General features: G+C 37.7%; 1 protein-coding gene across 1 annotated transcript in view; it reads left to right on the top strand.

Annotated features, from left to right (window-relative positions):
- Positions 1-7,054: 7,054 nt before the first annotated feature.
- HAT1 (histone acetyltransferase 1) overlaps positions 7,055-24,467 on the top strand; it is a gene marked incomplete at its 5' end in the record, with an annotated part of 61,824 nt that continues 44,411 nt past the window's right edge. The window contains 3 exon segments of the mRNA XM_080799812.1: positions 7,055-7,094; positions 7,097-7,147; positions 9,548-9,652. Coding sequence (XP_080655938.1) covers positions 7,055-7,094; positions 7,097-7,147; positions 9,548-9,652 — 196 coding nt within the window.

Genomic DNA, 24,467 nt, shown 5'->3' with positions numbered 1-24,467 from the left:
TTTCATAAATGGTAAGAGAATTCGTTCTCACTTCAAGTAAGAACTCAGAGATGAAGATAACATAGTTCCAGCCCTGGAGGAGTTATCAATAAGAGATAAATAAGCCTAACAGTGGAGAAGGTGATGATTCATAATTATCCCCTAGGAGGACAGATCGGGAAGTGAAGCAATCTTTCTGTGATAGGCCTATCTTGGTGAGTGAACACAGCAGGCCCCATATACACTGGCCTCAATGAAGCCAACTGGAGAGAAGAGAGAGAGGAGTATAAAAGCCTCACTTGGGGTGAAATGTGGGGCTGCTGCAGGGAACAGCATGGGTTTGCTGCTGTTTGTTGTGGGAAACCCAGGGAGAAAAGGAGGAAGGATGTTATATCCACTGTACTACTTACCCAGTACCTCTCCTTCAACTCTGTAAGTATATTCCTGATAGGACCTTGCTTTGGGGAGATGGCAGCCTACATCTAGTGATTGAATGTTTGGGTGCAAAACTTATTGAAGGGTAGAGATGGAAGCATAAAAGAGCAGGGTAAGCTGCTGATGAGGAATAGCTAGGCTGTCTTAGAACTCTGTGAAAAAGCTAGAATCTAGGTTAAAATTTTCTGGGGTATAACCAGACCTACTGATGATTTGGGCTCGTCTGCAAGAATACATGTGTCCTGGACAACCTTGTCTTTGGAGCCACTGTACCAGAGATAAATGTACTCTGGCAAATAATCATCTCCTGGCAATTGTGTTGATTACCTGCCTTAGGCCAGAGCTACTTTCTGGTGACATCCAAAGAACAACGTACTAAGAAGGAAAGGACTGACTGTATTATACACATGTTAGTAGGATGGGTTGAGCACCAATAAGGTGATTTTTAGTCTTTAATTTGAATGTTGAAGGATGTTTTAAAGCAAAGAAACTTAGCAGTTTCCTTTTTTCTTCAAATATTCTATTTATTTATTTTTCAGAGAGAGAGAGAGTGCACAAGCAGGAGGAGCAGCAGGCAGGGGGAGAAGTGGGCTCAATGCTGAGCAAGGATCCTGATGTGGGAATAGATCCCAGGACCCTGGGATCATGACCTGAGCCAAAGGCAAACACCTAACCGACTGAGCCACCCAGGTATCCCAAAACTTAGCAGTTTCCAATCCCAAGAACCATGAAGTGCTGGAACAAAAGTGGAAGCTTAGCTGTTTTGGGGAGAACTTATGTTCTTGATGGTATTACTACAAAATCATTGAACAAACATTTAATAGATGTCAATCATGTACCAGACACAATGACTTTCTTTCCAAAGTAACATATTTCATGATGGAAATTAGGCCTTTCAATAGCAAGAATGGGAAGAAAAAAGTAGAAAAACAAAGGACCAAAAAGAGATACCAACAGTATCTCTAACATGAACTTGCTGAGAAGTCTTAAATAAGAATGTGGGTTGAAGTCAGAGATTTTCAGGGGTGCACAGGTGATTTACTTGGATGGGATATATTAAAAATTAGTATTCATATTCTTTTTGGTCTAAAAAACAAAAAGTTAGGGTGCCTGGGTGGCTCAGTTGTTAAGTGTCTGGTTTCAGCTCAGGTCATGATCCCATGCTCCTGAGATCAAGCCCCGCATTGGGCTCCCTGCTCAGCAGGAGGCCTGCTTCTCCCTCTCACACTCCCCCTGCTTGTGTTCCTCTCTCGATGTCTCTCTCTCTGTCAAATAAATAAATTAAATCTTTTTAAAAAATTTAAAAACCCCAAAAGGTTAACAATAGTAATATTTAATATAGGAATGAAGAATAATAAAAATTATATATTAATTAATAAATATATTTATAAATATATTTATTAAAAATTAATAAAAATTAGATATATATTTATATGGAGATATGAACAAAAGTTTTAATGCGTATGTTACCAAATAAAAAAAGAAGGCAGTGATTAGATTACCTGATTTCTAAAATCATTATGCTCTAAAGTTTTGATTTTATATTATTCAAAGTACTTTAGTTTCTCTTTTTTTTTTTTTTTATTTTTTATTTTTATTTTTTTTTTTACTTTAGTTTCTCTTAAACTATGTTTAAAAATCCTACCATATCTATAACATAAACTTCCCCATATACAACAAAATTTAATTTTACAATGATAAGAAAAAGTAAACCTTTCATTATTTAAATGCATCCTAACCCTACCAACACACTCTTCTTACCTGACGAAGCAGGTTCTCTTTGCATTATATGATGCCAGTTGGCATGACCCTTTCTTCCTCTTAGCTCACTCAAGAGACTGGCAAAAGGATTCTCTGAGAGCCCTATGTTGATGAGATTAACAAAACCTTAAAGTCTGGATTCCCTCTAGCAAAATTTTCAGAATTCTTTAAATTTTACTAATTTGCACACTGACTGGTTGGTTTAGTTTGTTGATAACCATATATACATACATATATAGCTAGGTATGTATGTAGACATATATGTATATATATTCCCTCAAAATCCTCATTTATAAAAAAATTTAGAAAAAACACTATCATAAAGCTAAACTATTTAAGGGATGGATTTATGAACTAAACATTCAACTAATGGCATTATATAGTTGGTATAAAAGCTACTCACTTTTTGTGTCCAGATGATAGAAGTTAAAGAGTCTTGCCGTGCATTGTAATATGAGTAAATAGATCACAAAGAAGTTGGCTGAAAAACAGTGCATTAAAATGACAGCTTCCATAATAATGCAAATATACTTAACACTACTAAACTGTGTGTTCAGAAATGATTAAGATGGTCGGGGCACCTGGATGGCTCAGTCAGTTAAGCATCTGCTTTTGGCTCAGGTCATGATCCCAGGGTCCTGGGATTGAGCTCACACTGGGCTCCCTGCTCAGTGGGGAACCTGCTCCCCTTGCTTTCTCTGTTCCTCCCCCTGCTTGTGCTCTCTCAAATAAATAAATAAATAAATAAAGTCTTTTAAAAAATAGAAAAACAATTAAGATGGTCAATTTTATTTGTTTTATGACAGTCAAAAAAAAAAAACCAGTGACTGAAATAATATATCAGTTTAAAATGAATATTTCTAATCATAATTTTCACCACTTTACAGTCTTATTTCTTTAATATCTAAGTATCTTTGATAAAAGTTTTCTTCACCTTCCCTCTACCCTAAAGCTTTCCATATTAAGAAACAACACAGAACAGCAAAAAAAATTTAAGACAGAAGAATAATTTGAAACAGTATTTTCACATGGAATGTGAAATATCTTAGGCATTATTGTATTACTGTAGGTAGACACAAATAATTAATGCCATTCTTACAAATTGTAGTTTCAAAGAGTAAATCATGCCTCACTAGATGGTCATTTGTAAACAAGTATAAGCAATTATAGTGCTCTTCCCTCATTTTGACCAATCTTTGCTTGTAAATAATGACACAATGAAAAAAGAGAAATACTAATTTTCTACTGTTCCTTGTCAAGCTGTTTCTCTTCAATTCATAGAATGTAAAGAAGAGAATAAAAAGTTAGCAAATATGTCCAAAAACATCCAAAAAGATGCTATTTCTTTTTTTTTTTAAGATTTGTTTATTTGACAGACAGAGATCACAAATAGGCAGAGAGCCAGGCAGAGAGAGAGAGGGGGAGAATCAGGCCCCCCGCTGAGCAGAAAGCCCAAAGCAGGGCTCCATCCCAGCTTGATCCCAGCTCGATCCCAGGACCCCGGGATCATGACACCAGCCGAAGGCAGAGGCTTTAACCCACTGAGCCACCCGGGCACCCCAAGATGCTAAGTTTCTAATTATGAAAGAAAACAACATAGCCTCATTAAAGGAAGAAAACAGCATATATATTTTTAAATCCTTCATTAATTCTCTTCTCCAAACTCCCCCTTCTAGAGGCAGTCACTGTTAAAGTTGTTAGGTATGCTTTTAGATGTTTTCTGTTTATATCAAAACACATTTCTTTACATGAATAACATAACATTATAAGGTTGTATAACTTATTTTTTAACCTATTATATAGTAAATATTCTCCCAAACTAGTACATATTAACCAAACCCTTCTGATGAATGTTTAGGTTATTTCCAATTTTTCAGTAAAACTAATGCTGCATTGAACATCTTTGTTCATATATCTTTGCATTCTTAAGCAGTTTTGTAGGATAAGTGCTTGTAAGTGGAACTGCTACCTCAAAAGATATACAAGTTTTAAAAACATACAAATTAAAAAATATGTTAAATTTGTTAAAATCGCTAAATTACTTCTCAAAAAGTACTAGTTTGTATTTCTATGGGTACTGTATGAGAGTTACAAAATGGAGTGTGCAAATTGTTGGTAAAGTGTGTCTTTAAGTTAGTCTTCTAATAGTTTTTGATATAAACATCTGTTTTTATTTTATTTTAACTCATGAAAATCAAGTAGGTGGGTAGGGCATTCTGGGTACTTGGTCTGGGAATTGAAACTCATCAGCCCCCTCTCCTCCCCATTAGTGCTACGAACTAAACAAATTAGTTAAATAGCTACTGTTAGTTGCCTGAAAAGAGATACATATTTTGAAACAAAGATACATTAAGTATCTTCATTTTCCTTTTAGATTTCAAATTTCCTATAGGTACTATCTGAAGTCCATCTCTTTAATACCATGTTTTGTGGAGATTTCAACACAGGATGACAAAATTTACTAGTCTATATGCACTCGAACCTTTATCAAACATGTGGTTGCTAGTTCATTCCTAATAGCACAATCTGGCTTTTTCTTGGAGAAAAACGCCTCTTATTCTAGAATAAATATTACCATACTACTATCACCTCATATTAACATATTTTAGAGTCTACAAACCTCTTTCACAAATATTGTTCCATTTTGCTTTTCACAACCAGTTGTGGTGACTGGAAGGATAGTATTATTTCCACTTAATAGATGAAACAAGGTTACAGGATCATGAAGTAGTAGAACTGAGACTAACAGGGCATTGAACTTTCCACAGCCTGCTACTGCCTCTTGCATTTGTATAAGGACAGCATATTCCTTTTGCAGAAATTTTATTCCAGGGGCGCCTGGGTGGCTCAGTGGGTTATAGCCTCTGCCTTTCGCTCAGGTCATGATCTCAGGGTCCTGGGATTGAGCCCCACATAGGGCTCTCTGCTCAGCAGAGAGCCTGCTCCCTGCCCCCACCCCCCCACCCCCGCCTCTCTGCCTCCTTGTGATCTCTGTCAAATAAATAAATATTAAAAAAAAAAGAAATTTTATTCCATAGTGACTAACATTCACTTCCTAAATTCCCTTTAGAACAAGGTAAAATAAAATTTAAAAAGGAGGAGGGAACCCTGCAAAAAAGGAAACTATCTTTTTTCTTTTTGATAATTTTACCACCTTTCTGAAAGAAGTCATTCTTTCAGAATGACTGTACCTAAACACATATTCTGTGGCATTGTAAAAAATATGTGTGAACAATTCTAAGACAAGGACAATATAAAACTATAACCTCAGGGTGCCTGGGTGGCTGTCAGTTAAGCATTCGACTCTTGATTTTGGCTGGTCATGATCTCAGGGTCATGAGTTCAAGCCTCCACTTGGGCTCCATGTTTAGCATAGAATCTGTTTGTCTCTCTCCCTCTGTTCCTCCCCCTAATTGCACTCTCTCTTTCTCATAAATAAACAAATAAGCAAACAAATACATATTTTAAAAACCCTATAACCTCAGTTCTGTAAGCAGATCATATTAAATGCTAGTCACACAATATATGTTTAATTGTACTTCTTATTCACATTCACCTTATTTCTTATTTGTATTTATCTTATGTAGATTTCATTACATTTCTTCCTTACAACTAGCCATAAAGTCACAGGACTAATCTATTTCAGATTTACTTACTTTCTTATTATAAAGGTAACTACTGGTCAGCAGCTGGCCAACCTACAAATAAGGTGGTTTTGTAAAGAAATGAGTCTTGCAATTTTGAAAAAATGATTATTTTAAAAAATTGTTTTCCTTTTTTGATACATACTGTCATTAATAGCCAATTTCAATTTTCTTCTTAACATTAGGATAGTAATTTCTTGTGTTTCATTAAGGCGTAGAGAAAGATCTGAGCATTCTTCCTACCTTTTCTGATCTTTGTCTTCAAGAGGGCCATCTCCATGCTGTTGAACAAATACTGGGCTGAGTGTCTGGAGAACTGGACTCTTACATAGGCTGTATACTGAGTGTGAACTAGGGCAATTTATTTTTCCTGGGCTTTAATGTCCTCATTTCTAAAATGAGGGGGAGTGTTAGTTCTAGACTATCATTCCAAGGGCCCATTTTAGCTCTAGCAATAGCACCATAAAGCCTATTAACCAACATTTGTTGAGACGGGGCAATTAGGGTCCAGAGGACGTTGTGGGAATATTTATGGATACCTAAATAATGTCTTATCTTCTGGGACGAAAAAGTTTCACCAGTGATTAAGTACTAACAAGCCCTAAGCCCCAAATCAGGAAGCATCCTGTGACGTAATTCAGGCCACTAGGACTTGAGACATGTAGGACACATCAGGCCACTTGAGGTCTTATTAGGTAATGATTTCCGTGCACCAATGCCTAGTAATCCTAGGAGTGAAAGCAGAGTACCTAAATATTACACTGTATACTGCTTAAAGACATGACAAAAGAAAAACGACGTTAAACAAGCATTTACGGCGAAAATAGAAACAAAAAAAGCGTACATTTCTCCTGTAACTGCAACTCAATCCCTCTATTTTCCTACATAAACCTAGGCCTCGGGTGTTTGTGCAGGCCCAGGGGAAAGTTTTTCTAGCAGTCTCCGAAACATCGCGGTGGAATAGAGAACAGCTTTAGAGTATTTATATCATTCAAATCCACTCCCAAAGAAATTCTCCACGGGTGAGCCAGCGAGCATCTGAACATAGATGGCCCCTCGCCCGGCCGTCTGCTCGGTTCGGGCCTGCAAAGCGGCTGACGGTACTCGCCGTGGCTAGGCAACGGTCGGAGCTTTCCTCTCGGCATCAGCCCCGCCTCTGGAAGTGCTTCCACCTCCCGGCGCCTGGAATCTCCTCCTCTCATTGGCTAGCGACCTGCCAGAGGTGGGCGGGGGAAATGCGTCAGACAATGAGCTCATTTCCGGCCAGGGAGCGCGCGGGTTGATTCGTCCTTCCTCAGCCGCGGGTGCTCGCAGCTCGGAAATGGCGGGTAAGTTCCCGGGAAAAGTTTACCAAGGGGAGGGGGCGGGTAGGTTTGGGAAAGAACGCAGAGACCGTGGTGACAGTGCCCGCCTGGAACTTTCCGGCTCCAGCCTGGGTTCCAGAAGGCTTGCTTCAGCCTGAAAGGACGGAACTCTCAGCACAGCTCCCTGTTGGCCGAGGTTCGTGCCCCCGCCCCCAACTACCCGGGGTTCTGTGCCTTCTGCGGAGAACTCGGCCCCTGCGGAGGGCCGAAGAAGCCCGGGGAAAGAGTCGCGGTTTGGCTTGTAAGGTGCCGGATGCCTTGAGGCCTGTTGATCTTCTCGTTTCTCTTTTTGCACTGCTGCCTCAGCCGCAGTAGTTTGGTTCTGTTCCCGCCAGCTGATTTTAATGTTCGGGCCGTCCTCTTCCAGGTCTCCCTCCACCTTCCACTACAGTCAACTTCTGAGCTAGCGCATTGCTTGCTGCCTTGCCCTGCACTAGGGCTCTCCCTTGAACCTTGACTTCGCAATCGGCTTTTTTATCTCTCGCGCTCTAATAGTCCTAGGATGGATTTAGGTTTTCTTTGAGAGAGATCGTTCTCGCATTCTTCCTTCATCTAAACTTCTCATAGTACTTTACACTATAATTTTCATGTTCATTCTGGTTTTTTGTCTCTTCAGTTTACAGCATTTAGTAATGAATAATTGCTGTTTTGTACGTGTATTAAGATTATTTTGGTGTGAGTATATACTTTTTCCCAGTTACATACCTTTTGGAGTGAAGGACCATTTCTACTTTTATCTTTCCCTGGTGCTTTCATAGTAGTCTTTTTTTTTTTTAAGATTTTATTTATTTATTTGACAAGACAGATCACAAGTAGGCAGAGAGAGAGAGGGAAGCAGGCTCCCCGCTGAGCAGAGAGACCGATGTGATGCAGGGCTCGATCCCAGGACCCTGGGATCATGACCTGAGCTGAAGGCTTAACCCACTGAGCCACCCAGGCGCCCTTCATAGTAGTCTTACTACACTTTTGTGGATGGCCTGCAAAGACAGGCTATCACGTGAGCTCTACAGATAAAGAAGAATTCTTCTACCAGATAGTGACTCTGGGATCTTAGGGGTACACTAGTGCTATAAAAGAGGGAGAACATACGTATTGTGTATGGTGTACATATAGTAAGAATTACAACTAATTTTGAATCTCTGCCTCACCACTCAAAAGTTGGGTGCACTTAAGCAATTAAACCTCTTTCTAAGCCTGAGCGTTTTAGTATGAAATGGGGCCAATGTAGTATTTACTTGTCTCATAGGGTGTGGGGATTAAGCCAGTGTGTGATTTCACAAGTTAAATTTTGTTGCTTACGTCATATATAATTCCTTAAATGGGTTCTTTTGTCTCAATTTTATAAATTAGGGTCAGAGGAGTCAAGTACTGTGCTCTAGTTCTAGTTCACAGATCTGATAGGTAAGTGGTGAAGCCTGGATTTCATTTCAGGAATTCTCACAACAGACTTAATCTATACTGCCTCAAATGTTCCCTGTTTTCTGTGTATGTGTATTTTTTAACCATTTGTTAAAGTTTATGGTGTGTCATTGTACCTTTCTTTTGTTTCTTCTGCTCATGACTTCTTTTTCCTGAATTTTTATGATTTTTATGTTCATTTTGTCAGATTTACTGTCATCTTTGCCTGAAAGTTTACCTGGGTTGCTTCCATTTTAACTATTTGTTATATATATCGATGGGTAGCGACATTGTAGTAAAATCATTTGGTTGCCGATAGCCCATAGTTTATGACTTTGTACAAATATGGTTAAAAAACCCTTTTTTTTAATGCAGTGAAAATTTTCTTTCCTAACCCTGTCCCCACTCCTTCTCTCTTATCCTAGAGATAACCACAGTTACCAGTTTCTTGTGTGTCCCTCCTGAGATAGTCTGTGCATTATCAGTTGATAGTTTTTTAATGGTTGATCTGAAGTACTCTGGGTAGAAATTTTCCAGTATTAGAGATAAAATGCTATTGTAATTATCAAAGGGTGTTCTCACCTTGTGTATTGGTGGGGCAGTGGCACCCTTTTTATATTTTAAAAAACTGCTTAGATATAAATCCTAACAGGTAATATTTATTACTATTAAATAGAGAAATGTCAGTCATGTTAATTTTAAGATTTACTTACTTATGTAAAGCAAGCCTAGTTCATAAGCCTTTGGCAAAAATGATGTTTTTCTTGTTTTATAACGAGGCAGTCATACTCAGTATATTTATTTAGGATTATATGGAGAACGACCTGTGCTTTTATAGTCTATTGCTTTTATGATCTATTAGCATGTTTTAAATCTTCTGTTTATTCCACTTCTAATAAGAACCCTCTTTGTAGGTTTGACTATTTAAACCATTTCCAACAAGACCTTTTAAAAACTTTCCCTTAGGATTTGGTGCTATGGAGAAATTTTTGGTTGAGTACAAGAGTGCAGTGGAGAAGAAACTGGCAGAGTACAAATGTAACACCAACACAGCAATTGAACTAAAATTAGGTATGTATGCTATTTCTCAGTGGTGTTATGTATGTATTGTGTGTTCATATATAATATTTTTTAGAAGTTTGAAGTAGAATTTTATGTAAGAGCAGTTCTTCATGTAAATGTATAGTTTTCTGCATGCATTGAACACATTCAGATTTTATTCAGTCTTCATTTATGTCATGGAGTGGGTAGATGTTTAAGAGTTAGCAGAGTTTACATGTAGGAAGTACAGCATGTTAAGTGTTCTCAGGCTCTTTAAAGTATTTACCTTTATACTTTTGCTTTTAAGAATGGTAGGCAGTAGTGTTGGTGGGGATGTGGAAAAACAGTCATTGCTGATGGGAATGTAAAATGATGCAACTACTTTGGAAAACAGTTTGATAGGTTCTTAAAAAGTTTAATGAACTGTATGATCCAGAAGATCTACTCTGAGGGATCTACTCAAGAGAAATGAAAACATATGTCTGTACAAAAATCAGTCCATGAATATTCATAGCAGCATTATTCACAATGGCCCCCAAATAAAACAACCCAGATCTCCATCAACTGGTAATAGAATAAACAAAGTATGATCTATCTGTATGATGGAATACTACTTGACAATAAAAAGGAATGAAGGTCTAATACATGCTATAACATGGGTGAACTCAAAAATATTCTAAGTGAAAGAAATCAGACAAGGAAACCCCCATATGTACAATATGATTCTATTTGTGTGAGATGTTTGGGAAAGGAAAATCCAGAAAAAGATAGAATGGTAGTTGCCTGAGACTGACTGAGAATAATGACTGCAAATGGGCATGAGATTTCTTTTGGGGACAATGGCAGTATTTTAAAATTAGTTTGTAGCAATGGTCACACAACTCTAAATTTACTAAAACTTACTGAATTACATGCTTAAAACAAGTAATTTTTGTGGTATGTAAATTACTCCTCAAGAAAGTTTTTTTTTTTTTTAAGATTTTATTTATTTACTTGAGAGAGAAAGCAAGTCAGAGAGCAAGCACGAGCAGTGGGGAGGAGCAGAGGGAGAGGGAGAAGCAGACTCCCTGCTCATCAGGGAGCCCAGTATGGGACTCATCTCAGGACCCCAGGATCATGACCTGAGCCAAAGACAGATGTCTACTTAACCAGCTGAGCTCCCAGGCTCAATAAAGCTATTTAAAAAAATAATTATATGGACATGAATCTTGGTTCCATCACTTTCTGTGGCTGAGTTTCCTTATCTTATAACGAAGTTAATAGTACTTACTTTTATACTGGCTATAAAGATTATATGTAAGGTTAAGTACAAGTAAAGTGCATAAACAGGTTGACTTCTAGAAATTCTCAATAAATGTTAGCTTCTGCTGATTAAAATAATACAAACATAACAAAAATATAAAGAAGGTGACAAAGAAGGTACCCCTCACTACAGAGAGAATACTTATGTAGATTTTTTTGTGTGTGTGCATGCATAAACTTATTTTTCTAAAACCAGGATCCTGTTTAAGGCTGTGTACGTACCTGTTTTCCATAGTGGCTACTCCATTTTGTATTTCCATCAACAGTGCACATAGGTTCCAATTTCTGTACATCCTTGCCAACACTTGTTATTGTCTGTGGATTTTTTACTGTATTATTTAAACTATTTTTTAATTTGACAATGAAAACTGATTTTTAATTCTAAGAAAAGTATATCCTTTATATCTAAAAGAATCAGCGCCCCCCCCCCCCCCACCGCCTTTTAAGATTTTCTTTCTTTGACAGAGAGCACAAGCAGGGGGAGTGGGAGAGGGAGAAGCAGGCTCCTGGCTAAGCAGGGAGCTGGATGCGGGGCTTGATCCCAGGATGCTGGGATCATGACCTGAGCTGAAGGCAGATAACTTAACCAATTGAGCCACCCAGGCACCCTGAATCAGCCCTTATTTTATCATATATTGCAAATAAGAGTTTTTGTTTTATGTCTTACAAAAAGGCCCTCCCTACTTTAAGATTATAAAGCAGTTTATCCATTGTTTCTCTAATATTTTTTGGATTTTTTTTTATAAGATTTTTATTTCTTTATTTGACAGAGATCACAGTAGACAGAAAGGCAGGCAGAGAGAGAGAAGGGAGGAAGCAGGCTCCCTGCTGAGCAGAGAGCCCGATGCGGGGCTCGATCCCAGGACCCTGAGATCACGACCTGAGCCGAAGGCAGCGGCTTAACCCACTGAGCCACCCAGGCACCCTGGATTTTTTTTTTTTTAGTCGAAATTTTTGAATCTAACTTGGTGTAACACATGAGGTGGGAATCCAGCTTTGCTTTCTCAGATGAGTTAGCAAATTATCCACCTGCCAGTTTAAGTTGTCTTTTCTTAATGATTTAAAATTTCTCTTTAATCATATTAAAGTATCATATATATACTTGGGCTGGCTTTGGGGGCTTTTTTTTTCTTTTTGTCCCTGAGCCATTAGTGTACCATTACAATAAATGTTATAATTATATATAATATATGGTGTGACTAGGTCCCCACTTGTTACTCTTTAGGAGTTTTTCTAGTTTTCTCTAATGTTTGTTCTTCTAGATGAACATTTTATCAAGTTTGAAAAAGATTTGTTAATTTTTTTTTAACTTGAGATTCTATTAAATCAGGTTTAATTTAGGGGGAATCAAAATCCTTACATTATTGTCTTTGTTTTTGTTGTTTTTTTTTTTTTTAAAGATTTTATTTATTTATTTGACAGACAGAGATCACAAGTAGGCAGAGAGGCAGGCAGAGAGAGAGGAGGAAGCAAGCCCCCTGTTGAGCAGAGAGCCCGATGTGGGGCTCGATCCCAGGACCCTGAGATCATGACCTGAGCAGAAGGCAGAGGCTTTAACCCACTGAGCCACCCAGGTGCCCCACATTGTTGTCTTTGTAATAGCAAGAATATTTTTCTATATATTTGGTCTTTTTTATGTCCATCTTTTATAAGAGTTTTAAACTTCATATATGTATGATAAACATTTCTTACTGAGTTTATATCTAGGTATTTCATCTATGTTCTTGCTATTATAAATGAAATCTCTTCTATTATGTTTTTCATCTTTATTAATAGTGTGTGAGAAAACTGGAAGAATTTTTTTTTATAATTTTTAATATATATTTTTTCCCTGCCTCAAAATCCAGGTTACTTTGTAACTCAAGTTCTACATATACATGACAGAACCAAAACTGAGTGGGTTACTTCATCTTTCTAATCCTTTATAGTTGTAGTAATAACTTGCTTCCTCAAGCCAACCTTCCTTCTTCCCTCCTTTTTTTTTTTTTCCCCAGCCCTCCTATCCCAACTCCCTCCCTTTCACCTTCCCTGGACAAATGTTTATTGAAACTTACTATGTGATAGGCACTGTGCTTGGAACATGGGGTAACTTGAACTCTTGACTGCATATCCATAATTCCACTAAGGTTTATCCCAAGATTCTTCCTCTAACAGAGGCTGTTTTCACTTTGTGTGTGAGGGATTGACAGACATACTTTTTTCACAGAAATTCTGTGCTTTGAGGTAGGTTACTGTAGATAGAGTGAATCTTTTTTTCTATATCTCACTTTAACCATTTTTAAGTGTACAGTTAGGTAGCATTAATTGCATTCACAATTTCCAAAATTTTGTATTTCCAAAATTTTTTCATGACCTCAAACAGAAACTTTGTACCTGTTAAGCAATAAATCCCCATCCACTTTTCTCCTCCAGTCTTTGGTAATCTCTAATTTACTTTTTTGTCTCTATGGATTTACTTGTTCTAAATATTTTAAGTGGCATCACGACAGTATTTGTCCTTTTGTGTGTGGCTTATTTCCCATAGCATAATGCTTTCAGCTTATTTCACTTAGCAAATATTTCATGTTGTAGAGCTATCAGGATTTCATTCCTGTCTGTGGCTGAATAATATTCCATTGTGTATTTATACCACATTTTGTTTATTCATCTGTTGATGGACATTCGGGTCTTTTCTAACTTTGGCAATTGTGAATAATGCTACTGTGGACATAAGTATATGGGTATCTGTTTGAGTCCCTGTTTTCAATTCTTTTAGTATATAGCTAAGAATAGAATTACTGAGTGTATATTAATTCTATGTTTAACATTTTGAGAAACTGCCAAATTGTTTTACATAGTAGGTGCACCATTTTACAGTCTCACCAGCCATGTCAACGTTCCAGTTTCACCACATCATTGTCAGTGCTTGTTGTTTTCTTCTTTTTTTATTATTATTATAGACTTCCTAGTAGATGTAAAATGATATCTTACTGTGATTTTGATTTGCATCGGCCTAAAGAATAATGTTGAGCATCTTTTCATGTGCTTATTGACCATTTGTATATCTTCTTTGTAGAAGTATCTATTCAAATCCTTTGCCTATTTTTTCATTGGGTTGTCTTTTTGGGTTTTTTTGTTTGTTTGGGGTCTTTTGTTTTTTGTTTTTTAAAGATTATTTATTTATTTATATGACACAGAGAGAGTGAGAGAGCACAGCAGGGGGAGTGGCAGAGGGAGAGGGAGAAGCAGGCTCCCGCTGAGCAAGGAACCCAATGCGGGGCTCCATCCCAGGACCCTGAGATCATGACCCAAGCCAAAGGCAAACGCTTAACCAACTGAGCCACCCAGGCACCCGTTTTTGTGTGTGTGTGTGGTTTTTTTTTTAAAGATTTTATTTATTCATTTGACAGACAGAGATCACAAGTGGGCAGAGAAGCAGGCAGAGAGAGAGAAGGAAGCAGGCTCCCTGCTGAGCAGAGAGCCCGATGCGGGGCTCGATCCCAGGACCCTGGGGTCATGACCTGAGCCAAAAGCAGAGGCTCCAACCCACTAAGCCACCCAGGCGCCCCTTTTGTGGGGTTTTTAAATATATTTTTAACACCTGATAATTTTACTGGATTCTCTTACTTTTTGGGGAGTGGCTTTGGGTGATTTTTTTTTTTTCAGGCCTACAACCATATCATCTGATCATTTTCACAAATTCACTTTGTTTTTGATACATGTGCCTCTTTGTTCTCTCTCTCTCTCTCTCTCTCTTTTTTTTTTTTTTTCAAAGTAGGCTCTACACCCAGTGTGGAGCCCAACATGGGCTTGAACTCACAACCTTGAGAACAAGACCTGAGCTGAGATCAGGAGTTGGACGCTCAACCAACTCAGCCACCCAGGTGCCCCTGTTCTCTTTTCATACTGCATCGGCTAATACTTTCAGAACAGTGTTGGGACGCCTGGGTGGCTCAGTGGGTTAAAGCCTCTGCCTTCAGCTCAGGTCATGATCCCAGGGTCCTGGGATCCAGCCCCGCATTGGGCTCTCTGCTCAGCAGGGAGCCTGCTTCCTCCTCTCTCTCTGCCTGCTTCTCTGCCTATATGTGATAAAATCTAAAAAAAAAAAAGAACAGTGTTAAATGAGGACAGGGGTGCCTGGGTGGTTCAGTGGGTTAAGCCTCTGGGTTAAGCCTCTGCCTTCGACTCAGGTCATGATCTCAGGGTCCTGGGATCGAGCCTCTCATTGGGCTCTCTGCTCAGCAGGAACCCTGCTTCCCCCTCTCTCTCTGTCTTCCTCTGCCTACTTATGATCTCTATCTGTCAAATAAATAAAATCTTTAAAAAAAAAATGAGGACCATCATGCCTGTTCCTTAATTTAATGAGAATGGTTCTAGTATTCCTCCACTAAACATGATCTTTGCTTATTACTTTGAAGAATGGTTTTTCTTGGGGCGCCTGGGTGGCTCAGTGGGTTAAAGCCTCTGCCTTCAGCACGGGTCATGATCCCAGGTCCTGGGATCGAGCCCGCATCAGGCTCTCTGCTCAGCAGGGAGCCTGCTTCCTTCTCTCTCTCTCTCTGCCTGCCTCTCTGCCTACTTGTGATCTCTGTCTGTCAAATAAATAAATAAAATCTTTAAAAAAAAAAAGAATGATTTTTCTTGTTTTGCGAAGAGTTTTTATTCAAACGTGTATTAGAGTTTATCAAGTGCCATTTTTTATTTCCATGGAAATAATTTTTGTTATAATAGCTACAATATTTATAATACTTAATATTTAAGATAATATTATGATACTTTTGTATATTGAAACATCCTTGCATTTATAAAATAAGTATCTTAAGAAATGTTAATAAATTCGTTTTTAAATATTTTTACATTACCACTTAAAGATGAGTTTGGTCTGTGTTTTTCTCCTTTGTGCTTACTTTTCAGGGGACGTGAAGGTCAGTTTTTTGTATTTTTTGTGACTACTTTTCTTGGCCTTCCTACTTTACCACTTCCACCCTTACTGTTTTAAAAGCATTAGATTTAACTAATGGTAAAGGCTTGAAAGAATTCACCTTGATCATTATGAAGAGGTCCTCTTATGCCATTTAATATTGTCGTTATTGTTTTTTACCTTACAATTTAGACTGCATTTTCAAGTTTTGTGGTTTGCATGATATATACTTTTGACCCTCCCGCTTACTTTTTTTTTTTTTTTTAAAGATTTTATTTATTTATTTGACAGAGAGAGACAGTGAGAGAGGGAACACAAGCAGGGAGAGTGGGAGAGGGAGAAGCAGGCTTCCTGCGGAGCAGGGAGCCCAAAGTGGGGCTCGATCCCAGGACCCTGGGAACATGACCTGAGCCAAAGGCAGACGCTTAACGATGGAGCCACCCAGGCGCTGAGCCCCCGCCTTCCATTTACTTTTAACCTGTCATTTTTTTTTTGGTATGTCTCTTGGAGAGTGCATACTTGGATTTGATTGTATAATTTTTTTTACCTAGCAATTTTATTTCCTTTATAGGTATTGCTTGTTGCTTTTCTTACCTCATTTTTCCGTTGTTTCCTTGCACGTTCTCATTCCTGTCTCTAACTAATGTGTTTTGTTTTCCTTGACCTCTCACTCTCCAGTGTACTGTTTTGAATTCTCCTAAAAGGCCCTATAACCTATTTTAGAAATAAAATATATTGTTAATTCTCCTGAGATAGTCTTTGTATTTTAAATTCATTCACCATTTGCCAAATACTTATTTAGCCATACTCATGTAGAAAGCATTTATCTGGGCACTGGAGATAGAGCAGTATACAAATAGTTCCTGTCTTCATGGAGTTTACATTCTGATTATGAGAAACAGGCATAAATACATGAAAGATAGTGATTTGTATTATGGAGAAAATACAGGGTGATCAGGCCCTACCGCTAAGGTGATGTTTGAGTAGATAATAAAAGAAATGAATCTGTGAGCAGTGTAGATATCTCAAGGAAGAGTGTTAACACGCAGAAGAATAGCAAGTGCGGAATGTGCTGGACGTGTTCAAGGAGTATCAAGGAAGCCGCTGTCACTGAGAAGGATAGCTTGGGAAGATGATGTGTCTGGAAGCCGAATGATGAAAGTGCTTGAAGGAGGTGGAGTAGTGAACTATGTCAGGTGTTGCTGGTAGTTCTCATAACATACAGGCTCTTGGGATTTAGTGATTTGATTTTTTTCTTTTTAAATGAAAGAAGTGATGGAGTCATAGGACCTACTTTTTAAAAGTAATTTAAGAGATATTAAGAGGAGAGAAATTAAAAATGGCATATAGACTGTTTTTGGTTTCACTCAGAGGTGGAGTTGAGAAATGGGCGGCTAGAGGAAGACACAGGATAAAGTTAGATGACTTTATTTTTGCTTTTTAAAAAGTGATGTACAAAAAAAAAAGTGATGTACAATTTACATACTATGAAATGCACACTAAGTACGTGATTCAGTGAGGTTTGAGGTTCCCCCCCCAAGTAACTGCTTTTGGGGGGTTTGAATTTAAAACCCAATTTTTTGGAGATTGAGACATGCAGCAGATCTGGTGGGCTGCATTCCTTTTCGTTTTGTTTTGTTTTTGAAACAATTGCAAACTTACAGAAAAGTTGGAAATACAAAAATACAAAGACCTATTTTTCCCTGAACTATTGGAGAATAAATTGCTGACTTGATGAACCATTACCACATCCTCTTTAATATATTCTGTGAACCAGGACATTATTTTATATGGCCAGAATATAACCATCAAAATTAGAAAACTTTATTAATACATTATCACCATTTAATTCTCAGACTCTGTTTAAGTTTTCCCACTTGTCCCAAATGCCCTTTTTAGCAAAGGGATCCAGTTTAACTAGGGTTAGGGCTTCCATCTGGTTGCCTTGTTTCTTTTGTCCCATTCAGACTGGAATAGTTGTTAGTCTTTTCGTGACTTTCATGACCTTGACACCTTTGAAGATGGCAGACCAGTTATTTTGTAGAATGTCCCTCAGTTTGGGCTTATTGGATGTTTGCTCGTGGTGATTTCAGGTTCTCTATCTTTGGTAGGGAAATTTAGTGCATTATAATCTGTTACTATCATTTATTTTGGTCCTTATATTGTCCCTGATTTGACCAGTGGCAGCCCAGTTCCTGCTGGTTTCTGTGTTTTTACATGTCTTCCTCCTTACTTGATTACTTCATTCTTTGATTACTTTCTGGAACCAGAATATTCCAGGCTCATCTGTTATCTCTGCCATAGCTCTGGAATCAGCCTTTTCTCCAAGGAGCCTTGTTGGATTTTTTCTTTCTTTTCTTTTCTTTTTTTTTTTTCTTTTGAAGAGGAAAATGGCATTTCAAAGCTAAGATCTGCTGGGCGAGCAGGTCAGCCCATTGCCGTTAGTGTTCCAACATCAATAAGAGTGGGCCTTCTCAGTGGACAGAACTTTGTGCCTTCCCTTTCTTTTTTTTTCTCCCTAATGATTTAATTTATTTATTTATTTTTTAAAAGATTTTATTTATTTATTTGACAAGCAGTGATTACAAGTAGGCAGAGAGGCAGGCAGAGAGAGAGAGGAGAAAGCAGGCTCCCAGCTGAGCAGAGAGCCCAATGCGGGGCTCAATCCCAGAACCCTGGGATCATGACCTGAGCCGAAGGCAGAGGCTTTACCCACTGAGCCACCCAGGCGCCCCTTAATTTATTTATTTTAGAGAGAGAGTGATACAGAGAATGCCCCTGCACAAGTGGGCGGGGCAGAGGGAGAGAAAGAATCTCAAGCAGACTCTGAGCTGAGCTGAGCTGAGCTCAGATGATCAAAATGGCTTGATCTCACGACTTGGAGATCATGATCTGAGCCGGACTCTTAACTCACTGCAGCACCCAGGCACCCCTGCTCCTTCCTTTTTAGTCCCTGCTCCTAGTAAGGTGTTACTGTTCTGATTTCTTTCACCAAAATTAGTTTTTCCTGCTTTACAACTTTATTTAAGTGTAGTTATGCATGTGTACTCTGACTGGAGCATATTTTTGAGGTACATCTTATTCTTGCCTATATCAGGGGTTCATTCCTTTTTATTGCTGAATACTGTTCCATTGTTGGATATATCACTATCATCTAACAGACATTTTGGTTTTTCTGCTTTTGGCTATTATAAATAACTATGCTAAGAATGTTTTTGTACACGTCTTTTTGTGGACATAGGATTTTTTTTTTTTTTATAAATTCCTAGAAGTGGATTTGCTATGTCATAGGGTGGTTTTATAGTTAGCTTTATGAAATACTTGCCAGACTGATTTCCCAAGTACATTTATATTCATACCAACAATGTATTATAATTCTGATTACTCCACAGCTTCATGAATGTTTGGTGTTGTCAGTTTTAAAAATTCATAGATTGAAGGGCTCAGTGTTACTAAGACAACAGTTCTTCCCACATTCATTTACAGATTTAATGTAATAATGTAAGAGAAGCACTGTCTTGGGGGAGGGCCAGGTTTGTCCGTGAACTGTTAAGGTGAGAAGGTGTAGGAGAAGATTCAAGGAAGAGGTTGGGGATATGGAAAATTTTGGTGGTAATTGACCTGTGAGTTTCATAGTAGACCAGGGAGTTGGAGTGGCATGGGAATTGGCATTAGATTAGTAGTTTCATACTGTGTGGGGATGAGAGTCCAGGTAAAAAGGGATAACCTAGGAACTTGACTGAAGTTTGCTGGAATAAAGACTATGATGGGATTAATTGTGATGGTTTCTAAGGTATATTGTAACATTAAGACCTCTAATGTTGCAGGCTGGTGGAGCTGATGGGAATGTTGCCAGGAGCATAGTAGGGCTTGCCTTCACCCTTACATTTTAAAACAGTGTATTTAAACTTACTTAGCAGTTTAACATGGTCAGGAAAGTATGTATTGGCCAAAACACTAAGATTTCAGTTGTTTAAAGGACACAGGAGTAAGGGGTGCCTGGGTGGCACAGTGGTCGAGCATCCAATTCTTGGTTTTGGCCCACCTCGTGATTTCATTGTCCTGGGATCAGGCCCCTAGTGGAGCTCTGTGCTCAGTGCAGAGTCTGCTTGAGATTCTCTCTCCCTCTCCCTCTGCCCCTCCCATTTAAAAAGTATTCATGCTTTCTCTCTCTCTCTCTCAAATAAATAGAAGAATCTTTTAAAAGAAATAAAAGAACATGAGTATGAATAAACTTAGATATAGTCAGAGTACAGTTAGATACGGGGAATATGTGGCAGCATCTCTGAAGTGGAACCCATTTATATCTGCATTTTGAGCGCCTGTCGATGGATCATACATTTGTTAAATACTTAAGCATTATTAAACTTTAAAACTGATTAATGTGCCTTGGTGATTTCTTGATTATGTTTTGGGCCAATAAGACATGTAGAATGTATCTTTTTTTTTTCAAGTCTTCATTTAAATTCCAGTTAGGGAACGCCAGGGTGGCTCAGTAGTTAAGTGGCTGCCTTCAGCTCTGGTCATGATCGCAGCTTCCTGGGATTGAGCCCCGCATCGGGCTCCCTGATCGGTGGGAAGCCTGCTTCTCCCTCACGCACTCCCCCTGCTTGTGTTCCTGCTCTTGCTGTCTCTCTCTCTGTCAAATAAATAAGTAAAATTTTTTTTTTTAAGATTTTATTTATTTATTTGACAGAGATCACAAGTAGGCAGAGAGGCAGGCGGGGGTGGGGAGCAGGCTCCCTGCTGAGCAGAGAGCCCAATGTGGGGCTCTATCCCAGAACCCTGAGATCATGACCCAAGCTGAAGGCAGAGAGGCTTAACCCACTGAGCCACCCAGGTGCCCCTAGATAAATAAAATCTTAATAAATAAATAAGTAAATAAATTCCAGCTTGTTAACATACGGTGTAGAATGTATCATCTTTTACACATTTTGTCTCTCTTGAAATTACCGAAGTGATCCTGAGAACTAAGAAATATAGGAACTATATATAGGAGTGGAAACAACAGGATTTATATTCAAATAGAAGATTCATTGATGATTCAGTGAATGTGTTGAATGAGATGATTCAATGATCTGTGTTGGTGATAAGGTGCCATTTAGTATTCTGGGCCCTGATCTTCCATTTTTCTCCAAAAATGTAAATGACAGGTTTTCCTGAAAAGAAAAATTATTTTAAATTATTATAGTTTTTTATATTGTATATTCCTCTGTTGGAATAATACACATTTTGTGGAAATTTTGGGAAGTGTATAAGAATATAAGATAAAAATTACCCATAATATTATCATTCAGAATAACTATAATACTTCTGTATTATAATTTGGGATAATTCCTTCTAGTTTTTTAAATTATATATTCATTTATGTTATTTCTCTTTTATAAAATTGAGGTTATATTGTCATGTTCTGTTCACTTAAATGCATCATGAACAGCTTTCTGTCACCAAATATTTCTCAGTAGCATTATGTTTAATATTTACATTAAAACTATTTCATTTATGTAATTTAATTATTCTACTATTGGTTGATTTTGGGGTTGCTTGCTTGCTCTCTTGCTTTACTGACATAACTGCATTGTAAAGATTTAGAAATATTTAATGTTTATGATATCCAGGAGAGTTCACACTCTGTAAATGTTCTCATGTACTTGTATATATGTCAGGTTGATTCATCCTTAAGCCCATACTTATTTTTTTAAGATTTTATTTATTTATTTAACAGAGAGAGAGGGAGAGAAAGAGATCACAAGCAGGCAGAGAGGCAGGCAGAGAGAGAAGAGGAAGCAGGTGCCCCACCAAACAGAGAGCCCCGTGCGGGGCTTGATCCCAGGATCCCAAGATCATGACCCGAGCCGAAGGCAGAGGCTTAACCCACTGAGCCACCCAGATGCCCCAAGCCCATACTTATTTTGTGTCCTTGAGCAAATTAGTCTTTTTTGCATTTTTCATCTGGAAATGGAGATAATAATAATGCCTACCTTTTATAGTTCTTGTGGGGATTAACTATAATGTTTATAAAATCCTTAGCAAATTGCCTGGTACACAGTAAATGTTCAAGTGACAACTAATAATATGGTTAATAACACTGTGTGACTGCTTCTTATGAATATGTCCTGTGCTGGCATACGACCCTGTTCACACAAAAACTTGTTCAGGAACGTTCATAGCAGCATTATTCATAATAACCCCAAAATGGAAACATCCTAAATGTCCATTAATGGAGGACTGGATAAGCAAAATATGGTATATCCATATAGTAGAATATTATTCAACCATAAAAAGGAATGAATTAATGGTACATGCTGTAACATGGATGAACCTCTAAAACATACAAAGTGAAAGAAGCCAAACATGGGCACCTGGGTGACTCAGTTGGTTAAGTTAGGGGGAGACAAACCTTGAGAGACTGTGGCCTCTGAAAAACAAACTGAGGGTTTTGGAGGGGAGGGGAGTGGGGGGATGGGTGAGCCTGGTGGTGGGTATTAAGGAGGGTACACATTGCATGGAGCACTGGGTATGGTACATAAACAATGAATTTTGGAACACACACCAAAAAATTAAATTAAAAAAAAAGTTTCTGGCTCTTGATCTGAGGGTTCTGAGTTCAAACCCTGTATTGGGCTCCATGCTGAGTGTGGAGCCCACTTAAAAAAAAAAAGAAAAAGAAAAAAGAAAGAAGCCAGATATAAAAGGCACATCTGTATGATTCCATTTATGTGAAATGTCCAGAATAGACAAATACAGAGATGTGGTTTTATTTCTTTTGTGGTAATTACTACAGTTATGTAAGTATTGAGGGTTTTTTGTTTTTATTTTTTCAAGTAAGCTCTACATTTAATGTGGGGCTTGAACTCATGACCCCAAGATTAAGAGTCATATGTTTTCCCACTGAGCCAGGTGCCCTGAGGTTTTTTGTTTGTTTGTTTGTTTGTTTTTTAAATAAAAGTAGAGGGGCACGTGGGTGGCTCAGTAGTTAAGGGTCTGCCTTGGGCTCAGGATCCCAGGATCCCGGGTCCCGGGATCGAGTCTCAAATCAGGCTCCCTGCTCAGTAGGAAGCCTACTTCATCCTCTTCCACTCCCCCTGCTTGTGTTTCCTCTCTCACTGTGTCTCTCTCTGTCGAATAAATAAATAAAAATCTTTTTAAAAAAGTGGAAAATTCATCTTTGTTTCTTATCTGTTAGAGAGACTAACCTCCTAGCACTAATTGTTGGTTCCTTTTATCTAGGCCAAGGATTTTTTACCTTAAAGACCCTTTTTGAGGAAATAACTTTTAGTCTAATCTCTGTAATGTATAACCTTGGGTATCTTCTTAGTGTGTAATCCCAGGAATTTGGGGCAACTTTTTAGGAATCTGCTCAGTGTGGCTAACTGTAGTACAGTGAACAGTTTTCATGTAATATAATGACTAATATAAAAACTTCATTTATTCTATACTAAGAAAATCCTTTGTAATATACACAGCATTGGTTTTAAAGGATTTCTGTTAGATTCTTTCACCCAAATCTAATCAGAACCAAACAATAAATATTTGACTATATATTTACCTTAAGCTATTTGATTTTTACTTCAGCTGAAAGACACATCACTTTGCTTTCTCTTTTTGTTCCTATTACCTATGGACTAAATTTCATGCTGAAATAGTAAAACCTTAATAGTTTAGATGACAGGTATATTAGAAGAAGGCCAATCCAAATTATAGAAATAGTTACCACTGCATTTTTGACACTTGTTACATTTCTTTTTCTCTGTGTCTCTCATCACTGCCGAAATACTATATATTATATTAAAAGCAGTAGTTTGAAATTAGTTTTTAATAATTTTCTAGAGACTTCCAAACATTTTTAAATTTTAGAGATCAGTAGTGGGAAATTTGGAGGGTTAAAAAGTCTAGACATAATTGGATTTTTTTTATTGTGTAATATTATAGACATGCAGAAGATATAGAGCACACTAATGAGTATCATGATCCCATCAGTTAGCTGTTTCACATCTTAACATTTTGCTGTATTTGCCCAGGGTTTTTTTCAATTTCAGTTTTCATTATGAAAATTTGTTAATACAGAGAAAAGTTGAGAGACTAGAACAATACTTACCTATATATCCAAATCTAAATTCAACAATTAACATTTTATCTTATCTGCTTTAATATATACTTTTGCTAAATTATTTGAAAGTAGTTTTTTTTAAAGATTTATTTATTTATTTGAGAGAAAGTACACACGCTCATACAGGGAAGAGGGACAGAGGGAGAGGAAATCCCAAGCAGACTCTGCACCAAACTTGGAGCCTGACTCAGGGTTTGATCTCATGACCCTGAGGTTACAACCCAAACTAAAACCAAGAGTTGGACGCTTAATTGACAGAGCCACCCAGGTGCCCCAAAAGTAGATTTCTGAACATCATGACAGTCCTAATATATGAATATTCACATAGATAACCATAATACCATAATTATGACAATTCCATTATCATACCTATGGGAATTAATGGTAATTAATAATTACCATTATTATATAATTTTCTGATTTCTTGATTGTCCTTGAAAGTCTTCAGTAGCTCTATTTTTATTTTATTTTATTTTATTTTATTTTATTTTATTTTATTTTATATATTTATTTATTTATTTGCCAGAGAGAGA

Source organism: Martes martes, assembly GCF_963455335.1.
Source record: "Martes martes genome assembly, chromosome: 3".
Taxonomy (NCBI): Eukaryota; Metazoa; Chordata; class Mammalia; order Carnivora; family Mustelidae; genus Martes; species Martes martes.
Note: the sequence above shows the minus strand (reverse complement) of the source record. Positions and strands in the feature narration are given on the sequence as shown.